Consider the following 17,607-nt stretch of genomic DNA (forward strand, 5'->3'; position numbering starts at 1 on the left):
CCACCACCACTCCTTGCCTGCTCCCCCTGTCTAGCAGTAGCCCTTCTCCCTTCCTCTTACCTCCAGCAGCACCCATTCACTGCTCCCCCTGTCCAGCAGCAGCCCTTCTCCCTTCGTTTTACCTGACCCCTGTCCAGCAGCATCTCGTCCCTGCTCCCCCTGTCCAGCAGGCCTTCTCCCTTCCTTTTACATTACATTTGAGATTTCTATTTACCTCCCCCCTGTCCAGCAGCACCCCTTATCCCTTCCTTTTACCTCCCCCCTTCCAGCAGCACCTTTTACCTGATCCCTCTGTCCAGCAGTAGGCCTTCTCCTTTCCCTGCTCCCCCTATCCAGCATCCACTAGCCCGGCCCACCTCGCATTATCAAAGTGAGCCAGCCTAGCAAATGCCCCGCGACTGCTGCATTTGCTGGTCCGGGGTGAGAAGAGGTGTCCCGGCAGCGAAGGAGTCAAACCGCCACCACCGCTCAAGCCGCCCCACGTGCCTCCAATTGAATTCAGCACGGAGGCAGACATCACAAACTCCTAAGTGCGCAAGCGCACTTAGGATTTTATTATAGATATATCACTTTCCCTGATTATGTCAAATGTAGGTTGAGATTCAAGTGTGTTGAGGCATTGATCCCAAGAGCTTGGACATAAGGTGGTTCCTCGCCTATGGACATAGCCCTAGTCTAATGCCATCTCTTCCTCCTAATTAAGCTGAAGTCTTCACAGATCCCTCACGGCAATGAACCAGGCTTTGAAGAAGTCCTTCTTTTCAGTAACTTGTTTATGCCATTTGAACTGCATTGAAAACAATCCCCTTTAAGGATGATTACTATTGTTTTATTTCACTGGACAACAAAGTTTTTGCTTCTTCAACACTTTCAGGTGTATCTTACAGATTTTTGGCTTCTGATCACAGAAATCATGTATCATGTACTGTTTTAACAGAAAAGTACATTTTTACAATTTCTTGTTATACTTTCAGGCTAATGCAATTAATTCTTAGCCTAATTCTTAATATAGGCCTATTGCTCACATTATACTTTGCTGGATATAGTGTGGGTATATTACATAATGTCCATGGAAATGATGCAGTCTGGGCTTACTTGTTCATGGGCTTGATGGATGATGCCTGAAAAGACTATATAAAAGGGTGACAAAACCTCAGTCCGGCAACTCTTCCCCTCTCCTCCCTCCAATCTGTGGCTGGGGAAAGAGAGATGCTGGATTGGGATTCAGGATTTTGGCACCCTTTATTGCCAGTATTAGAGGGGAGGGATAATTTGAGACCTTATTTCAATTGTACAATACAGTCTTATCACAGCTTTATCTTTACAAGGATATCATCTTTCAATTCAACTCATAAGACTGGCTTAGTACTAAGGATGTAGAGCCAAAAAGACTTTTTACGGCCTCTTTTACAAAGCCGCGCGGCAACAGACCTGCAGCCCTTTAAATCTCTATGGGCTACGGGGCCGTTAGCGTGGCTTTGTAAAAGAGGATGTTAGTTTATTCTTTCATTTTCCTTTGTTTTGTGTAAGTCACGTAATGTCATTTTGTAGCAGCAAACACTAAATGAAACAGTTGTATACTGTTACCAAAGAAAATGTAAAAAAAAAAAAAAAAGCCTCTCTTTACCTGCTACTTTTAATACAATTCCAGGAACAGAACAACAATAAAAAGACAAGTTTTTATTTTAAAAAAGAACCTGCAATTTTACAAATTAACAGCATCACATTATAGAACAAAACAGAGAAACTAACAAAGGGTCAAAGTTTCTAGCTGAGCCCCAAAGTTTCTAAAGTAAAATGGGTAACGAGCTGCAGAGAAGATAACTATAAATATTGACTGAGGGACAGCTTGCCTCCAAAGGACAACGTAACACGTAATTCTGCTTCAAAAAGACAAATGCTATCCCATCATTATCTTCAATCTCTCCTGAGGCACATTTTCTTCTGACTGATGACACACTTCTGTAATGATAACATGGCATTCTGTTGAAAGGATGGCAAAAATAAAGTGTGTACAGGGCATAGGGTGCTTCCTGGTTCCTTTATCTGTCTGGCCGTATCATGCCAGGCCTGGCTTGCACCATCATAGGTCGAGCTGGGGGTCTCATCATAGGGGGCCCAGGCATCATTGCCATGTGACCTCCCATTGGAGGCCTCATCCCTGGTGCTGCAGTGGAGAAAGAAAAATAAAATATGAAGTTTATCCATCTTGTAAATGATCGTTTTATAAACAATAGTTTTAAGACAAATGAAAGTTGACTTTCAGTAGCTGGTCCTAGTTTAAGTGCCTTTAGTGCAGTTATATCTTGTTCAAACAACTTGCAAAGAGACAATTCCTTTTGTTTATGTCCAAACATATCTTACCCAAAGAGACTCCAGTTCCTAAATAAGATCCTTTTACTAAGCTGTGCTCTAATGCAGAACTTTCCCTGTGTGCCAAGACCATTTCTAGAGGGGTTATTTTTTGGCCTTTTCAATTAGAACAAACGAATAACCTTACTGGATCAGACCAATGGTCCATCTAGCCCAGTAGCCTGTCTTCACAGAGGCCAATCCAAGTCATAAGTATTTGGCAAAAACCGAAATAGTAGCAGTATCTCACACCACCGATCCAGGGTAAGCAGTGGCTTCTCCCATGTGTGTCTCACAGTAGTTTATGGACTTTTCCTCCAGGAACTTATCCAAACCAGCTATAACTGCTCTTACCACAACCTCTGGCAATTCGTTCCAGAGCTTAACTATTCTCTGAGTGAAAAAATATTTCCTCCTATTGGTTTTAAAAGTATAACCCTGTAATTTCATCGAGTGTTCCCTAGTCTTTGCAAATCTTGATGCAGTAAAAAAAATAAATAAATAAAATCAATCCACTTGTGCCCGTTCTACACTACTCAGGATTTTGTAGACTTCAATCATATCACACCTTAGCCATCTCTTTTCCAAGCTAAAGAGCCCTAAGCTCTTTAGTCTTTCCTCATACGAGAGGAGTTCTATCCCCTTTATCATCTTGGTTGCTCTTCTTTGAACCTTTTCTAGTGCTGCTATATTTATTTTTCTGGCTGTGCACTAATGTTAATTTTTTTTTTCAGTGACCATGCACTTATGTTAACACAGGAGTCATTACCATCTCTTACTAATGTGGAAACAGTGCCTCCTAAAGTCATCATCATTCATTTAGCATGCACTAGTTGAACAGCCTTTCTACACCCTCTACCAAAAATAAATAATCATGTGGTTAGTGGGCACAATCAATGCGAAATGATTTAACATTAGGCCATTTATCCCCATGTTAAATATGCATTATAGCTTAATGTGATATACTAAAAGGACCCTTCAGTCTTTTCATTTTTTCTAACACCTCCCTGCCATATGATGCCTCCATCAGTTCAGTGACAAACCCTATGAATGCCTCCCCTATCTTTGGATAATCACCCACAATGCTTTCCTCAGGTATGAATGCACCTATCACAGGCTACTACTGCAAAACAGTTTCTACAGATTTAGAACTGAAGTAGAAGAGTGGCCTAGTGGTTAGAGTAGCTGCTTCAGCACCCAGAGGTTGTGATTTTGATTCCCACTGCAGCTCCTTGTGATTCTGGGCAAGTCACTTAACACTTCATTGTCCCTAATATGTAAACTGCTTTGATTATGTAACCATACAGAAAAGCGTTTATTCCAGGAAAATCAAACCCTGAGAATAATGCATTAATGTATTAATAATGCATTAATGTATAATGTATTCCTATGCTCAGACCCTATTTCTATCCCCTTATTTCAAAATATCATCAATAAGGTGTGTTAATTGCATGAGTGCAGATAAAGCACCTTAAACTGTGGCAATTAATGAACATTAGATGCAAAATCTTAAAAACATGTTAGTAAACTGGCACTTAAATAAAAGGTTTTTGTTTTTATATAAGCAAAAATTTCTATTCATGGATTCTTTATACATAAGACACCTTTGTATCAAATGCTAGCATTCCCCAGGTGGGCTCAACTCACCATGCCCAACAGGCATCATGCCTGGAGGAGGGGGGCCCATCATTGGCATCATAGGAGGTCCAGCCATAGGTGGTGCTGGCATCATACCAGGACGAGGAGGACCAGCTAGGAACAAACAAAAAAAAAATTGCTGAATCATCAAAGAAAAAGAACTTTGCAAAGCATGTTAGTGGTGCAGTCTGAAGGAAGGATATTTGCTGCTTATGAGGGAAATAGTTGATGAGTGTTAAAACAAATCTGACAAAGGAAAATATGCCAGTTTATGCTGTGGGAGAAGTTTTTTTTTTACCTATAATAAAGACAGCTTTTTTCAGTGAAGAGCCTGGAGGACAGCAACAACCCCTACTACATAATCCCCCCTATTCTCAGATTTGCTGCTGACATTTCCTCCATAACTGTTCTGTTTTAATCTCTCTACAATGCAGATTTGGTGCTGTCCCAAATCATGCAGTTCAGACTTACTTAAAACTATGTTTCTTAAAGCTATGAACAGGTGGCACAAAAAAAAGACTCAAGAGAAAGTTCAGGGACTAATTAAAGGGTAAAGGGGATGGGACAAACCAGCCTGTCAGGATGGTGGAGGTTACGCTTTGTCCAGTGATGGTCTTCTCTCACATTTGAACTTTCTGCTTGAAAAATAGTGAAAATTTCTGCTTTAAGACATGCTCAACATAACTGTGTAAGACATGCTCAACATAACTAGAGCCTGGGCCAATCAGGCCTTAGATTAAGTGGGGATGGGCGGACCCGCTATGCCTAAGGCCTGATTGGTCTAGGCTTCGCGAGGCAGGCCTGCCGGCTGGACGGGCAAGACCCGTCTGGCCAACAAATAAAGGTTAGTTTGGTGGGGGGGAGGTTTGGGGTCTGTTAACGCAGCGGGGGGTGCGTCTTCCGGCAGGAGGGATTGGGCACCCTCCTGCCGGTGATCGGTAGTGTCGGGGGGGGGGGAGGGCGTCTTCCGGCAGGAAGGTTTGGGCACCCTCCTGCCAGTGATTGGTAGTGTCGGGGGGGGGGGGGCATCTTCCAGCAGGAGGGTTTGGGCACACTCCTGCTGGCAATCAGACAGGCGGCTGCGGCTACTATACTTATAGCAGCAGAGAGATCCCTTGCCACGATAAGTGTAGTGGGCCGTGTCTAATCTAACCCGATTCTCTAACCGGCGTCTGTAACATGGACGCCGGTTACAGAATCGGGATTTAGTGTAGGCCCGATTCTGTATAGGACACCTCTCCCGGGCGTCCTATACAGAATCAGGGCCTTGGTGTCCAAAAGTGAGGATAGTGACTGGATCATTTTGAGTTTAAAGAAGCATCTGCAGATGTCTAATTTGTTTATTAAAAGAAAACTTGTCAGATGACACCTAGAAGTTTTAGGGATGCGTGAAATTTAATTGGAATTGATTTAATACAAATGGGGCTTTCAAGGGAAAGCATGTTTTCTGTAAGTCAACATAACATTAAGCTACTATATACAAACAGGAACATTACAAAGCTACAATAACAATTACATTACATTACATTAGTGATTTCTATTCCGCCATTACCTTGCGGTTCAAGGCGGATTACATCCAAACTAAAACAAGAATTACATTTCAACTTTGAAGTAATAGATTAAACGATGAGATAAAATTTTAAGGGAGAATTATGGGTTTTAGATAATGTTTGGTACCTAGAAAAATTAGAGAGTACTAAGGGTTTATAGAGTGTTGGATGTTGGGTTAGAATTGTTGTGCTTGCAATAGCTAAATTCTTACTAGAAAGATAGATATAAGCAGCATTTATAGACACACAACCTATGTACAAAGAACATTTTTGAGCAATCCTCGTTATGTTCAGCCATTCATATGGATAGTAGGATCATTTCACATAGGGGTTTGTTCTTTGTTTAGCTGTTCATATAAGTAGCAGCCATGGAATAAGCAGATAGTCTCTCAAATAGGTAAGGTGAAAAGGTACAAGAATGAGAAACTCCATAAGATATTTTTCTGTGGTAGGCTAGTGTTATTTTTGTACCGATACAAAGCTTGATCCCCTTAGCAGAATTCCTGTTAGGCTTTATACTAACAGGAAATAAGGAATGAGATTCACACAGTCAATTATAGCTCACCTAGCCTAAACCATCTTTCTTCCTCCACATACCCAGCTCTACAAGCCTATTCAATCTCTGGCTATGGCAAAAATAGTGGTGCCAAGCTTATATGGGGGCATGGGTAAGAAAAAGAAAAATTTCACTCAACCAAGAGGTCCAATGTCACCATCTGTCCATTCTTTCCTCATCAGGTGAAAAGGGGAAAAAGTAATTAGTTACTTCTCTGCTGCTCTGGGAAATCTATGCCTTTTAGAAATACAGAGCCTTATTGAGAACTACTGTCATACAGAAACATACAAGGCGACATCTGCATAAAGCACCTCTTTCAGCAACATTTCAGGATAAAATCTATACTGTCCCCATTAACAAATTAAGAGTCCAATTTACTAAGCTTCAATCTCTTCTACAGTCAAAGAATGGGTAATCTAATTGAGGATCAGTTTTAATTACATTTGGAATTACAAAAGTTAAAAAAAAACAAAACAAAAAAACACCCCAAAACACCTTTTGTCAGACAGTATCAGATAGCCATTCAAGCAGAGTGAGTGACCATAAATAATAATAATAGCTTTATTTATATCCCGTCATACCTTTCAGTTCAAGACGGTTTACAACAAGAGAGGCTGCAGGAATGCAGCAAAGTTACATCATGAGCATGAAATAGGAGTAAACAAACAAGCGTGTAATATAATTATATATATATATATCAGAAGACAGGAGCATGCAAGTAGACATAGAGGAAATCGTTTGAGGAAGTTTAAACAAATTTGTCAAATAAATGGGTTTTCAGTGATCTTCTGAATGATTGGTACGACGATGAGTTAAGGAGTAAGTCACTTAGAGTATTGTTCCAGATACCTGCTTGGAAGGAAAGTATCTTGTCGAGGAATCTTTTGAATTGGCATCCTTTGGGATTCGGAAAGGCGAATAATAGTGTTCTGCGTGATAGACGGAGTTTGTTTTGGAGGACAAAGTGTTTCAGAAGGTAGGTGGGTGCAATACCGAATAGTGTTTTGAAGCACAGGCAACCGAATTTGAAAGATAATATGATACTGTTTCAGAGATCATGGGATACTTCTGACCAGTAATAAGGTCAGCTTTTCTTACACACACTTTAGTTGTGTTGAGACAAAGCTAAAGATCAAATTTAAATTATCCTTCCCCTCATTAAGAGGCATTTCCCATACAGGAAAACTAGGGACCTCCCTCCCCTTCAGAATCACCGAACTCTGGAACAACCTTTCCTCCCCTCTCTGGAACCTGAGCTCTCTCCAACTTTTCCGCAAACATCTGAAGACCTGGCTATTCTTAAAAATCTGATACCTACTCCATCTCTGGCATTCTAAGCCCTCTAAAAACTCTTCATACTTGGACCTCTAACCTTCCATTGTTAGTTCCTTTCTATCCCATCTCCTGTAAACCGTGCAGAGCTCTACGAATGTGGAGATGATGCGGTATACAAACCTAAGGTTTAGTTTAGTAAATGCCTTCATCTGAAATGTGCCTGTATCTCTGTGCAACATGAGATACCATCCTACTTCAAATGTATTTTATAAATACTTAAAAGGTTACATATTTTTGTTATAAAATATTAATAGTGATTTCTCCATGGTCTAGCGACACTCTCAACATCCTCAGAATCACACATTATGATTTGGTGAAATGTACCATATGAGAAGGAAACTTACGCAGATTGGGAGGTGGTGGGATCAGTGCTCCCCCAGGAGGTGGTGCAGGGAAGGGAGATGGTGGTATCTTCCCTTGTTGGAATGCAGCCGCTATATTGTAGAAAGAAAGAAAGAAAAAACAAACAAACAAATAAACATAGATAGTCAAAGAAGATATTACTTCAGGACCCAAAGATACAATCTGTCCCTTTGACCCCTGCTCTGGCCCACAGTTACAAGAACTATGCTACATTTCATGGCACAGTGAAGGACAGCTTTGGTTTCATGGAGGCTTACCATTCTCTTACCTCTTTAGAAGCTATTTATTATGTCAGAGGTCTTCTTGCAATCCTCCTCAAGGATTGAGAGGAAAAGAATAACTAATCGCTGAAACAAATTTATGAATGATCCCCTCAATGTGAAAACTAGTAACTGCATCAAAATCAGAGAAGGGATGGAAATACCTGGGAATAATCTATATTCCATGTGGCATGTGATACAGTGAGACTGAAGGGATAAAGATTCTTAGAGAACCTTTGTAATGTAATGTGTGATCTTTATTTAATGTTTCAGACACTGGTAAGGTGAGGTATGCCTTGTGTTCTGCTCCCACTTTATGTAGGCATTTGCTCAGTTTCTTGTAAAAGAACAAGTTTAAGTGTTTATGCTAAAATGTATAAGTAAAGTGTTCTTTGTATACTTAAATCCCCAGAGGGCTTTGCTTCTCCCATAGAGCTAGGCTGCAACCACAGTGCTTAAGCCTTTCTTCTTCAGTCTGAAAGAGAACAGTTGCCATATTTGTAGACCACATGGCTGTATGAGAACATGAGGCTAGCATTATTCTCCCACCATGTTTTCACCCTTTATTTCTAACAATCTAATACAGCTTAGGTTCTATATCTGAGTCTGGAGAACTGTTATTCCACAAGGTGTGGACACACTCTTAGCTTTCCCTTGAATAGAATGGGCTGGTAAAGTGAGAAGATTTTGTCTACTGCCTTGAAGTTATTAAAGAAAGTTGTTCAAGAACTACAGAGTCTAGCTGATAATACTAAGATTACAGAAGTAATGGTTAACTGAATAAGAGCCTCATACAATTGCCAATATAACTCAAAGTGAGTTCAATAGTGTTTGGCCATTCAGAGGAGTCCTGTTTTTCAGTATAAAACCTGAGGAGATCTATGATAAAGGCTGTTCAGTGAAGCTGTAATTATCCATTAAAGTTAAAGCTATAGACAGAACACCTTGTAATATAAAGCTTAATTAACATAATTCAATTTTTATACAAAAGAGGTACTCGGTGTAAACAGTTGTCATGAATTTTATGCTTAAAAGGAAATGCATAAGTATGGTGTGGTGCATTTTCCAATCTCTTTTTTACATATACTAGTTCCTGTCACTCACACTCCCCTCTGGTCATTCTATAGAAAATGATAAGCTGTTGTGCATTTACAGGTCTTTTAGCTCTTCTGTTGATCGCATAACAAGTCAGCCTTCACCCCCAGCTCATACAGTTTGGTTAAATTGATCTCTTTATTCCCTGCTAAACAGCATTATATGTTTACTGAATATACAACCAAATACTTGGTTCACAAGCACTCGCTATCCAAACATTATTGCTTAAATGTTTTCTTGCAAAGTCTTCTATCAGAAAGAAAGCAGCTCAGTTTTTAGTCTTACTTGTTTTATCAATGAGACTCTGAGCCTGCTCCTCCATCCATTTCTGGTAATAATCCTTCACATTCTCTTTGTGTTTCCTCCCACTGCAATGAGTCTTCCTTACAGACGGCTAGAACACATCACAAAGTCAGGATGCACAATTTGTCATAATCACCATCAATCCACAACGGCATTTAATAAACTTCAAAGTGCCTAATTTCTAAGCGATCTTTTTTCAGGTAATAAATTTCTAACTACCTCTATGGTCTTCAGTTCCAGCCAACCACCAGCCAAATTATTTGAAGGCTTGTTTTTTCTGGCTTTTATTCATCATCAGACCTTAGTTGTTTTTTTTTAAAGTGCTTGTGCTCTATACTCTATGTTTTGTGCAATTCATTAACCTTTTCTTATACAACTTTAAAACTTATGTACTTAGCTTTAGCTATTTCTTCATTCTTTTTTGAACCTCGGGAAGGACCTTGAGGTTCAACAAGTTTTGTTTTGCTCCACAGCATCAATTTGTCATAATGACACAATAGTAGGCAGCTACAGGTTATTCTTCACATAGCTCAGCATTAAAACTTAAGCATGATCCATCAACTAGGTGTCCAATCGGAACTTGATCCAAGTCTGTACAACAAATATGAGTTTATCTACATTATAGCAATGCACCTAATATTTTGCTGTTGCTTGTTCTAACAGAATTCGTTTGAAAACCTCATTTTCTGGTGACTTTAAGTCACCTTTTCTCAGAGATGGTCACATATTATAACTTTAAATACTGTTGCTAAAAAGACCCCATTATTGTTCCAACGATTAATATTCTCAAATCACTGACTGGTTATTGAAGAATAATCCATTCTTACCGAATCATGCGTCAGGTAGGTATCACAGTAATCACAATAAAACCTATACAGAAAATATAAAGCCAAAGTGTAAGATAACATTGGGTCATGTACCCCATTTTCCATCCAAGTCCCTCCCTCTGGGCAATGATCATTATTTAATCTGCAGAAAGCTATTTGGATTTCAGAATGTTATCGCACAAGAATTCGCTCAGAAACTCTAAGAAAACCTAACGCGGCCTTTAGATCAGGTTTCAGGCCGAAGATTTCTGGCTGTTTCAGCTCGCCCAGTCGGGCCTCAATGTCCATCCCCATTTCCTCCATATTCTCCCCAAGCGAATCTACTTCCAGCCCAAGGGGTGCCCTCTCTTTTTCTCTCACTTCGGCATGCTGAAGCCTCCTTCGACGGGAAACTCCTTCGCCTGCAACCTTCTTGTCGCTTGCGGAAATCACGTGCGCACTCCAAACCCGCCGTTAATGCCAAAACTTCCCATCTCTATGGTTAAATCCGTACTACGGCGAGCGTCGAAGGATAAACAATTGAATAAGCGAAAGTCTAATGACGTCAGCATACCTGTGTAGAATTTGCTCCACTAATTCTACTGCCAGTTAAGAGAAGTTTCAAGGAGACATTTTTTTCCTCTTTCTGTGTGCGTGTTTAGGGATTCCAAAGACTGAGATTTTTCAGATGGTACATCCAGATTCCAGGGTATAAATATTAGAAGATTTAAGCATAATATTGCTTTGCAGATTAATCAAAGCAGCATTTTCTTTGGAGTCTCTGAAAGAATGTAGGCAAAGTGGGGAGCAATTTGGGTAAATTATTTGAGCCGAAAAGTTGTCTTGGACCCAGCAGTTAAAACTATGTACATCACTTTCAGAACACGTACTTGCAGTAAAGGGAAAAGGAACAGGGCAAGGGGATATAGTAGGCAGGAAGGTGAGGTTACTTCTCTAAAGCCTCCTTTATGAAAGCAGTGATAAAGATCAGTGAACTGGTACTGAACAGGGTTACCAGACGTCCAGGGAAACCTGGATATGTGCACTTTTTAGAGGACTGCCTAGGTGCCCGGAGGGATTTCCAAATCCCGGCAGTTTGTCCAGGTTTTGGAAGTCCCCAAGCTAGGGGCTGCATCAGGAGGGCACCTGCGCAGATGTTGACATGATATCATACATGTGAGTGATGTCATCGTGTCCACGTCTGGGCATGCACAGACACCTTCCAGACATGGTCCCAAGCTCGGGGAAGGTGACAAGGTTTGTTTGGGGGTGGAATGGAGCAGGACTGGGGGGCAGGACCAGGTATCCTCTTTTTTTAAAGAAGAAATCTGGTAACCCTAGTACTGAAGCTTTGATGAGTGAGAACTAGGGGTCAGAGTGTAAGAGTGAGAAAGCTTTCAACTGAGTGAGACTTGGCATCTCTGTTATTTTATCATCCAATCCAATTGCTGGAGAGAAATTACAAATAACTACCCTAATTCTATAACTGGTATGCACAGTTTTGCAAGTACAGTTATAAAACACTATCACTTTTGCATGTAACTTAATTACTTAATTAGCACTTACAGTATATAGAGATAACTATTAATATTTAGCCTTACTTCGCACTAATTTGCAGTTATGCACATGATTTATGACTCATTTTCTAAAGTGCACGCATAAAGATCCTGATTCTATAAATGGTATCTAAATGCTAGGTGCCATTAAGTGTAATTGTTCTCTAGGTACCATTTATAGAATCTTGCCATGGCACATAACCAGTCTTAGGCGTACTCCCATTTAAGCCAGGGTTTTTTCTTGGCCTAAATGAGTATGCCTAAATCAAACTATGCCTAACATCTGCTCCGAATCCACCCCTACTTGCTGGTCGATGCCATGGAGTAGATGCTTACCTCAAAGTGGTAGGTACCTACCAAGCTGGGGCTTACCAGCTAATTAATTTTTTTAATTGCTTTTTAATGGTGCTGTCAATTAACGGCGCCAATTTAAAAAAAAATTAACCCCCACTTTTACAAAACCATGATAGCGGTTTTTAGCACAGGCTGGTGCGCTGAATGCTCTGCTCCTGACACTCATAGAGTTCTTATGAGCATCGAGAGCAGCACACCGGCCTGCCCTAAAAACTGCTATCGCGGTTTTGTAAAAGAGAGGGGGGGGGGGGTAAATTAGGCACCTAGATTGGTTAAATGCCCCCATCTAGGTGCCTATTTTCAGGTGCCAAGATTACAAGATATCCCTGTCAACCTCTAACCTTGTAGATACTAACAAAAAAACCCACAAATACTAGAAGCTTAAAAAATGAGATGGGAGAGTAGAATATATAGCACTAAATGAAGTAAATATAATAGACATGTGAGAGTCTAGTGGAAGGGGGATAACCAATGGGAAACTTATATCATTGTACAAATTATATCGCAATGATAGGGTGGATCAAACTACAGGAGAGATTGGCGCTATGAGCACAATTCTGTAATAGGTGTTTAAATTAGGGTACCATAATGGGGTGCACTTAGCACCAATTCTGTAACAGCACTGAAGCGAGCCTAACCTGTTACAGATTACAAGCACAAAGTGGCTTTGGTGTTCCAAAAGTTAGGCATGAGCACTTAATCCAGAACAATGGCACTTACAGGTATGGCCCATTTTTGGATTCGTACTATGTAAGTTGCATACCGGTTTTATAAAATAGTGCTAAGCATGCACATATGAACCAATTAATGATGACATTCTCACACTAAGTGCCACTGTTTTATAAACTTTGGGACACAACTGACGCTCAACCCTAGGTAAGCCTTACAAAGTTGACTTTTACATGTTAAAAGAGCATTGAGCCAAACAGAATAAATATTCTGCAAAAAACGTGTAGAATTTTTACGGATAGAAATTCCATGGGAAGAGAATAGTGTTGAGGTATATTACCATTCACCTGGCCAGAATGAAGACAAATGATGAAATATTGGCAGAAATTAGGGAAGTCAACAAATTTGACAGCACTATAATAGGTGATTTCAATTAGTATACCCCCATTGAGTGTCTACTGCAGGGGTGGGCAACTCCGGTCTTCGAGGGCCGGAATCCAGTCGGGTTTTCAGGATTTCCCCAATGAATATGCATTGAAAGCAGTGCATGCAAACAGATCTCTCATGCATATTCATTGGGGAAATCCTGAAAACCCAACTGGATTCCGGCCCTCGAAGACCGGAGATACCCACCCCTAGTCTATTGCTTAAACCAGGGGTAGGGAACTCCAGTCCTCGAGAGCCGTATTCCAGTCGGGTTTTCAGGATTTCCCCAATGAATATGCATGAGATCTATTTGTATGCACTGCTTTCAATGCATATTCATTAGGGAAATCCTGAAAACCTGACTGGAATATGGCTCTCGAGGACCGGAGTTCACTATCCCTGGCTTAAACTGATGATGAAGTGTTTTTGGCTAGTCAGTGATTTAGCTTATGATAGTATTCCAGGGGTAGGCAATTCCGGTCCTTGAGAGCCGGAGCCAGGTCAGGTTTTCAGGATATCCACAATGAATATGTATGAGATGGATTTGCATGTACTGCCTCCTTGAGATGCAAATCTATCTCATGCATATTTATTGTGGATATCCTGAAAACCTGACCTGGCTCCGGCTCTCGCGGACCGGAATTGCCTACTCCTAGTATAGCCAATTTTAAGCAACCTGCTACTTAAGTCTCTGAGGCCTTTTTTCCCATTTTTTGTAAGGTATTTTTAAGAGTAATACTGAAAAGGATAACAAATAGAACTCCCTAGGGGGATACTGTTTTTGTGATTTTTTTCTTTAAAGCAGTAAATAGTGTTAGTGATTTCAATACTCCAATATTGACTAGATAAGTATCACATCAAGAAATGCATCAAGATGAAATAAATGTCTGCTTCATGGAGCAGCTGGTTCAGAAACCAGTGAGGGGAAACAGTCTAACTCCTTAGTAAAATGCAGGACCTGGTCTGAGAACTAATTATATTGGAGCTACTTGGCAATAGTAATCACAGCATCAAATCTGAGGGCTCATTTTACAAAGCTGGGTTAGTGGCTGCTACTCCGGTAATCGCTCCAACGCCCATAGGGATTTAATGGGCGTTGAAGCATTTGCTGCACGGCATCCGCTACCACTACTTTGTAAAAATGGGGGGGGGGGGGGATTAATAACTACTATGAATACAATAAGGCGTGTGTGTGTATGTATGTGAATATGAATTTATTAACCACTTTTATGAACAGATTTACTCATGGCTTTATTGCAACCTCTCTTTCAGGATGCCATTAATTTCCTTTTTGACAATACAGCAAACCATATGCTTCCGGGTGACTTTTGGTACCCCCCCCCCCCCCACAAAGTTTTCTTTCTCCTTTTTAAACCTCTGCAACAGCAGCCTGTCCCATCTTTTCATCCTTGCACTAAGCCTCTGGAACATTGCCTGTCTCTTGGTCCTGCCTATGGAACAAGTAGCATTTTTGAGGATGCTTCCCTGGAGGTTCTGCATTTCAGCTTTCTACCTAAGACAGGGGTGTCCAATGTCGGTCCTCGAGGGCCGCAATCCAGTCGGGTTTTCAGGATTTCCCCAATGAATATGCATGAGATCTATTTGCATGCACTGCTTTCAATGCATATTCATTGGGAAAATCCTGAAAACCCGACTGGATTGCGGCCCTCGAGGACCGACATTGGACACCCCTGACCTAAGAGAATGGATATGAGCAGTTTAGCTAAAGTAGATATGGCTATTGTTGGCTGAGGGAGTACTTCCTTTAGCTCAGCAGTAAAATTCCTAGTTTGCAGACAAAAGGTACAGTTGCAAATCTTGAGATGTACAGCTGTAAAAATAAGATTTAGCTAAAATTGGATACCACAAAGGGAATACAAACATGTGATCTGCAAGCATTAGTATAGTCTAATGCAGCGGTTCCCAACCCTGTCCTGGAGGACCACCAGGCCAATCGGGTTTTCAGGCTAGCCCTAATGAATATGCAAGAGAGAGAGATTTGCATATAATGGAAGTGACAGGCATGCAAATCTGCTCCATGTATATTCATTAGGGCTATCCTGAAAACCCGATTGGCCTAGTGGTCCTCCAGGACAGGGTTGGGAACCACTTGTCTAATGGACCAGAAGAGGGACCTTGGGGTGACAGTGGCTGAGGATCTTAAGGCTGCAAAGCCATGTGACAGGTCAGTGGCTCTAGCTAGGCTGAGGCTGAAAAGGGGTTAATGGTGTCTTTATATTTTGCACGGCACAAAAGGAAATGCATTTCTTTTCTATTTCTCCGATGTAGCACTGCATACAGTTTGTCATCTTACGGTTTGTGTAATTTTTGTCTGAATTAGTACCTTTGGCTTGTGGTTTACGTGTTTGGCCAGGTGTTCTAATGGAGATGGATGTTGGCATGCAATGGTTGAGGTCATGGCCCCATGAAGATATATCGGATTTCCAACCTTTCTGGACCTAAAGCAGCTCTGACTTAAAAATTGGCCAAGACCACTGAGCTGGGAGAGTAGGAAAGGTAAGCAGTACTTTTACCTCTGTTTTCATCCGCTGCCTACTACAGTCAGCACTAGGAGCACACATTTCGTAAACGTCTATTAAAAAGTGAAGTCAGCACCTACTTAGAATATGGAGAACAGGCACTAACACGTATTTATTTCCCACTCCATAGAAACAAGTCTTTCAAGCCATTACATCATACGATAACACCTGAAGACACGGGCCCATCAAGAACTAACAGCCCTCGAGTCCTCCAAAGTAACATAACGCCTTTTTGCTTTCATTCATGAACTTCCACCCCAAGGATTAGGCGGAAGTAAGGCGGTTTTCATAAAAAAACATCATCGCCACTGTGACGTCTCAGTGGTGACCTGTGTCGCGAGGGGAGGGGGGGGCAGGGCGTACGGCGCGTGTGCGTGCGTCCGTGCGCAGCCTGCGGGTGACGTGAAGGACGTACCGAGGCTGGGCATGCCCGGTACGACGCGGCTGAGTCGCCCGATAATGCGGTGAGGCAGGGGGAGGCCTCGGGCCTACATCCGAGCGAAGACCGGGGCTTGGAGTGGCGGCGGGCGGGAGGCGGGGTGGGGGGCTGCGGCATGGAGGGCATGGACGTGGACCTGGATCCCGAGCTGATGCAGAAGTTCAGCTGTATGGGCACCACGGACAAGGACGTGCTCATCTCCGAGTTCCAGCGCCTGCTCGGCTTCCAGCTCAACCCGGCCGGCTGCGCCTTCTTCCTGGACATGACCAATTGGTAAGCGCGGAGAGGAGAAAGGGAGCGCCATGTGCATCCAAGAGGTGGAGGGATGGGGTGCGAAAGAGAGCCGGGGCTAGAACCGTGGAGGGGAATGCGAGGAATAGAGCGAAGAGGATGTTTTGAGGGATGTGGGCAGGATTAGAGCTGGAGAGGGAGGGAATAAATGAGAGGTGGGTGGGATTTAAGAGGGGGGGAGGGAGAGGAGCTGGCTCTTTGTATGCCGAGCACCCCGAGTGTGGAGCAGGGTTTTTTCCCAGTTGTGTCCGGGGAGGAGAATTTCGCCTTGTGTTTGACACCTGCAATCATTTTGGAAACGTTGGCATCTGTGAAGGGAGACTAGAGGAGAAAATAAGGAAAGATGCATTAGAACTGGGGTTGATGTATAGAGAGGATAGATTGGGACAGATTTTCGAATAGGGAGACTACTATTCATTCAGATTCAGGGACCAGAAGGTAGAACAAGAATTAATTGTGGTGTGGGGTCTTTAAAGACAAACACTGAGATTAGGGCTAGGAGAAGGAGAGAAAAATAGGAGAACTAGTAGAGTCCAAGGGAAAGAAAGGATTGGAACTAGGGAGTGGGAAGAATAAAAGACAGAGAGATTGAAAGCTAGAGAGGGAAAGGGGTTTAACTTCATGTGTCTGCTGTTTCCTTGCTCAGAATTGTGGATCACAGTTATAACACTTTAAAATAAATAGTGGTGGAGAGAGGGGATAAAGCTATTGCAGAAAGTTGGTACATGGTGAGAGATCTGGTACCTTGGAAGCAGTTGCTCAGAGTATTGTGCTGAACAGGGCTTTAAGCCCTAAATAGGTTGGCCTTGATGGGCAGTTTTAGGGGTGCCACTGGCATGGAATATTTGGAAAGGGGGTGGAGCCAGGATGCTCGGAATGGTAAAAATGAATCACAAGTCTTGTGTAAATTTGAGGCCTGTACTTGAATCATTCCGTGCCAAGTGGTCTAGGGTTCCCCACTTCACCATCATGGATTTTGATGAAACTTTCTGAATCTTACATGACCCAAATTAACTTTGGTAAAGTTTAAGATCTGCCAGTGGAATACTTGTGGAGATATAGCTCTTTTTTTTT

At 41.9% G+C, this 17,607-nt stretch overlaps 2 protein-coding genes across 4 annotated transcripts in view; one reads left to right on the forward strand and one right to left on the reverse strand.

Moving 5' to 3' along the window:
• Positions 1-1,660: 1,660 nt before the first annotated feature.
• SNRPC (small nuclear ribonucleoprotein polypeptide C) lies at positions 1,661-10,780 on the reverse strand. Its single transcript, XM_033919433.1, has 6 exons — positions 10,640-10,780; positions 10,280-10,322; positions 9,435-9,543; positions 7,776-7,865; positions 4,000-4,104; positions 1,661-2,167 (listed from the first exon to the last, which is right to left on the reverse strand). Exons 1-6 carry the CDS (start codon positions 10,645-10,647, stop codon positions 2,043-2,045), a joined length of 480 nt encoding a protein of 159 aa, XP_033775324.1. The 5' UTR covers positions 10,648-10,780; the 3' UTR covers positions 1,661-2,042.
• A 4,549-nt stretch (positions 10,781-15,329) lies between these two features.
• ILRUN (inflammation and lipid regulator with UBA-like and NBR1-like domains) overlaps positions 15,330-17,607 on the forward strand; it is a 63,875-nt gene continuing 61,597 nt past the window's right edge. For 2 of the 3 annotated variants that reach the window (XM_033919430.1, XM_033919432.1), the window contains exon 1: positions 16,225-16,515. In XM_033919430.1, coding sequence (XP_033775321.1) covers positions 16,358-16,515 — 158 coding nt within the window. In that variant the 5' untranslated portion in view covers positions 16,225-16,357. Of the gene's footprint in view, positions 15,449-16,224; positions 16,516-17,607 lie in introns of those variants that run through there. The other variant, XM_033919431.1, reaches the window with a different exon arrangement.

Source organism: Geotrypetes seraphini, chromosome 13 (assembly GCF_902459505.1).
Source record: "Geotrypetes seraphini chromosome 13, aGeoSer1.1, whole genome shotgun sequence".
In the NCBI taxonomy this organism is placed as follows: Eukaryota; Metazoa; Chordata; class Amphibia; order Gymnophiona; family Dermophiidae; genus Geotrypetes; species Geotrypetes seraphini.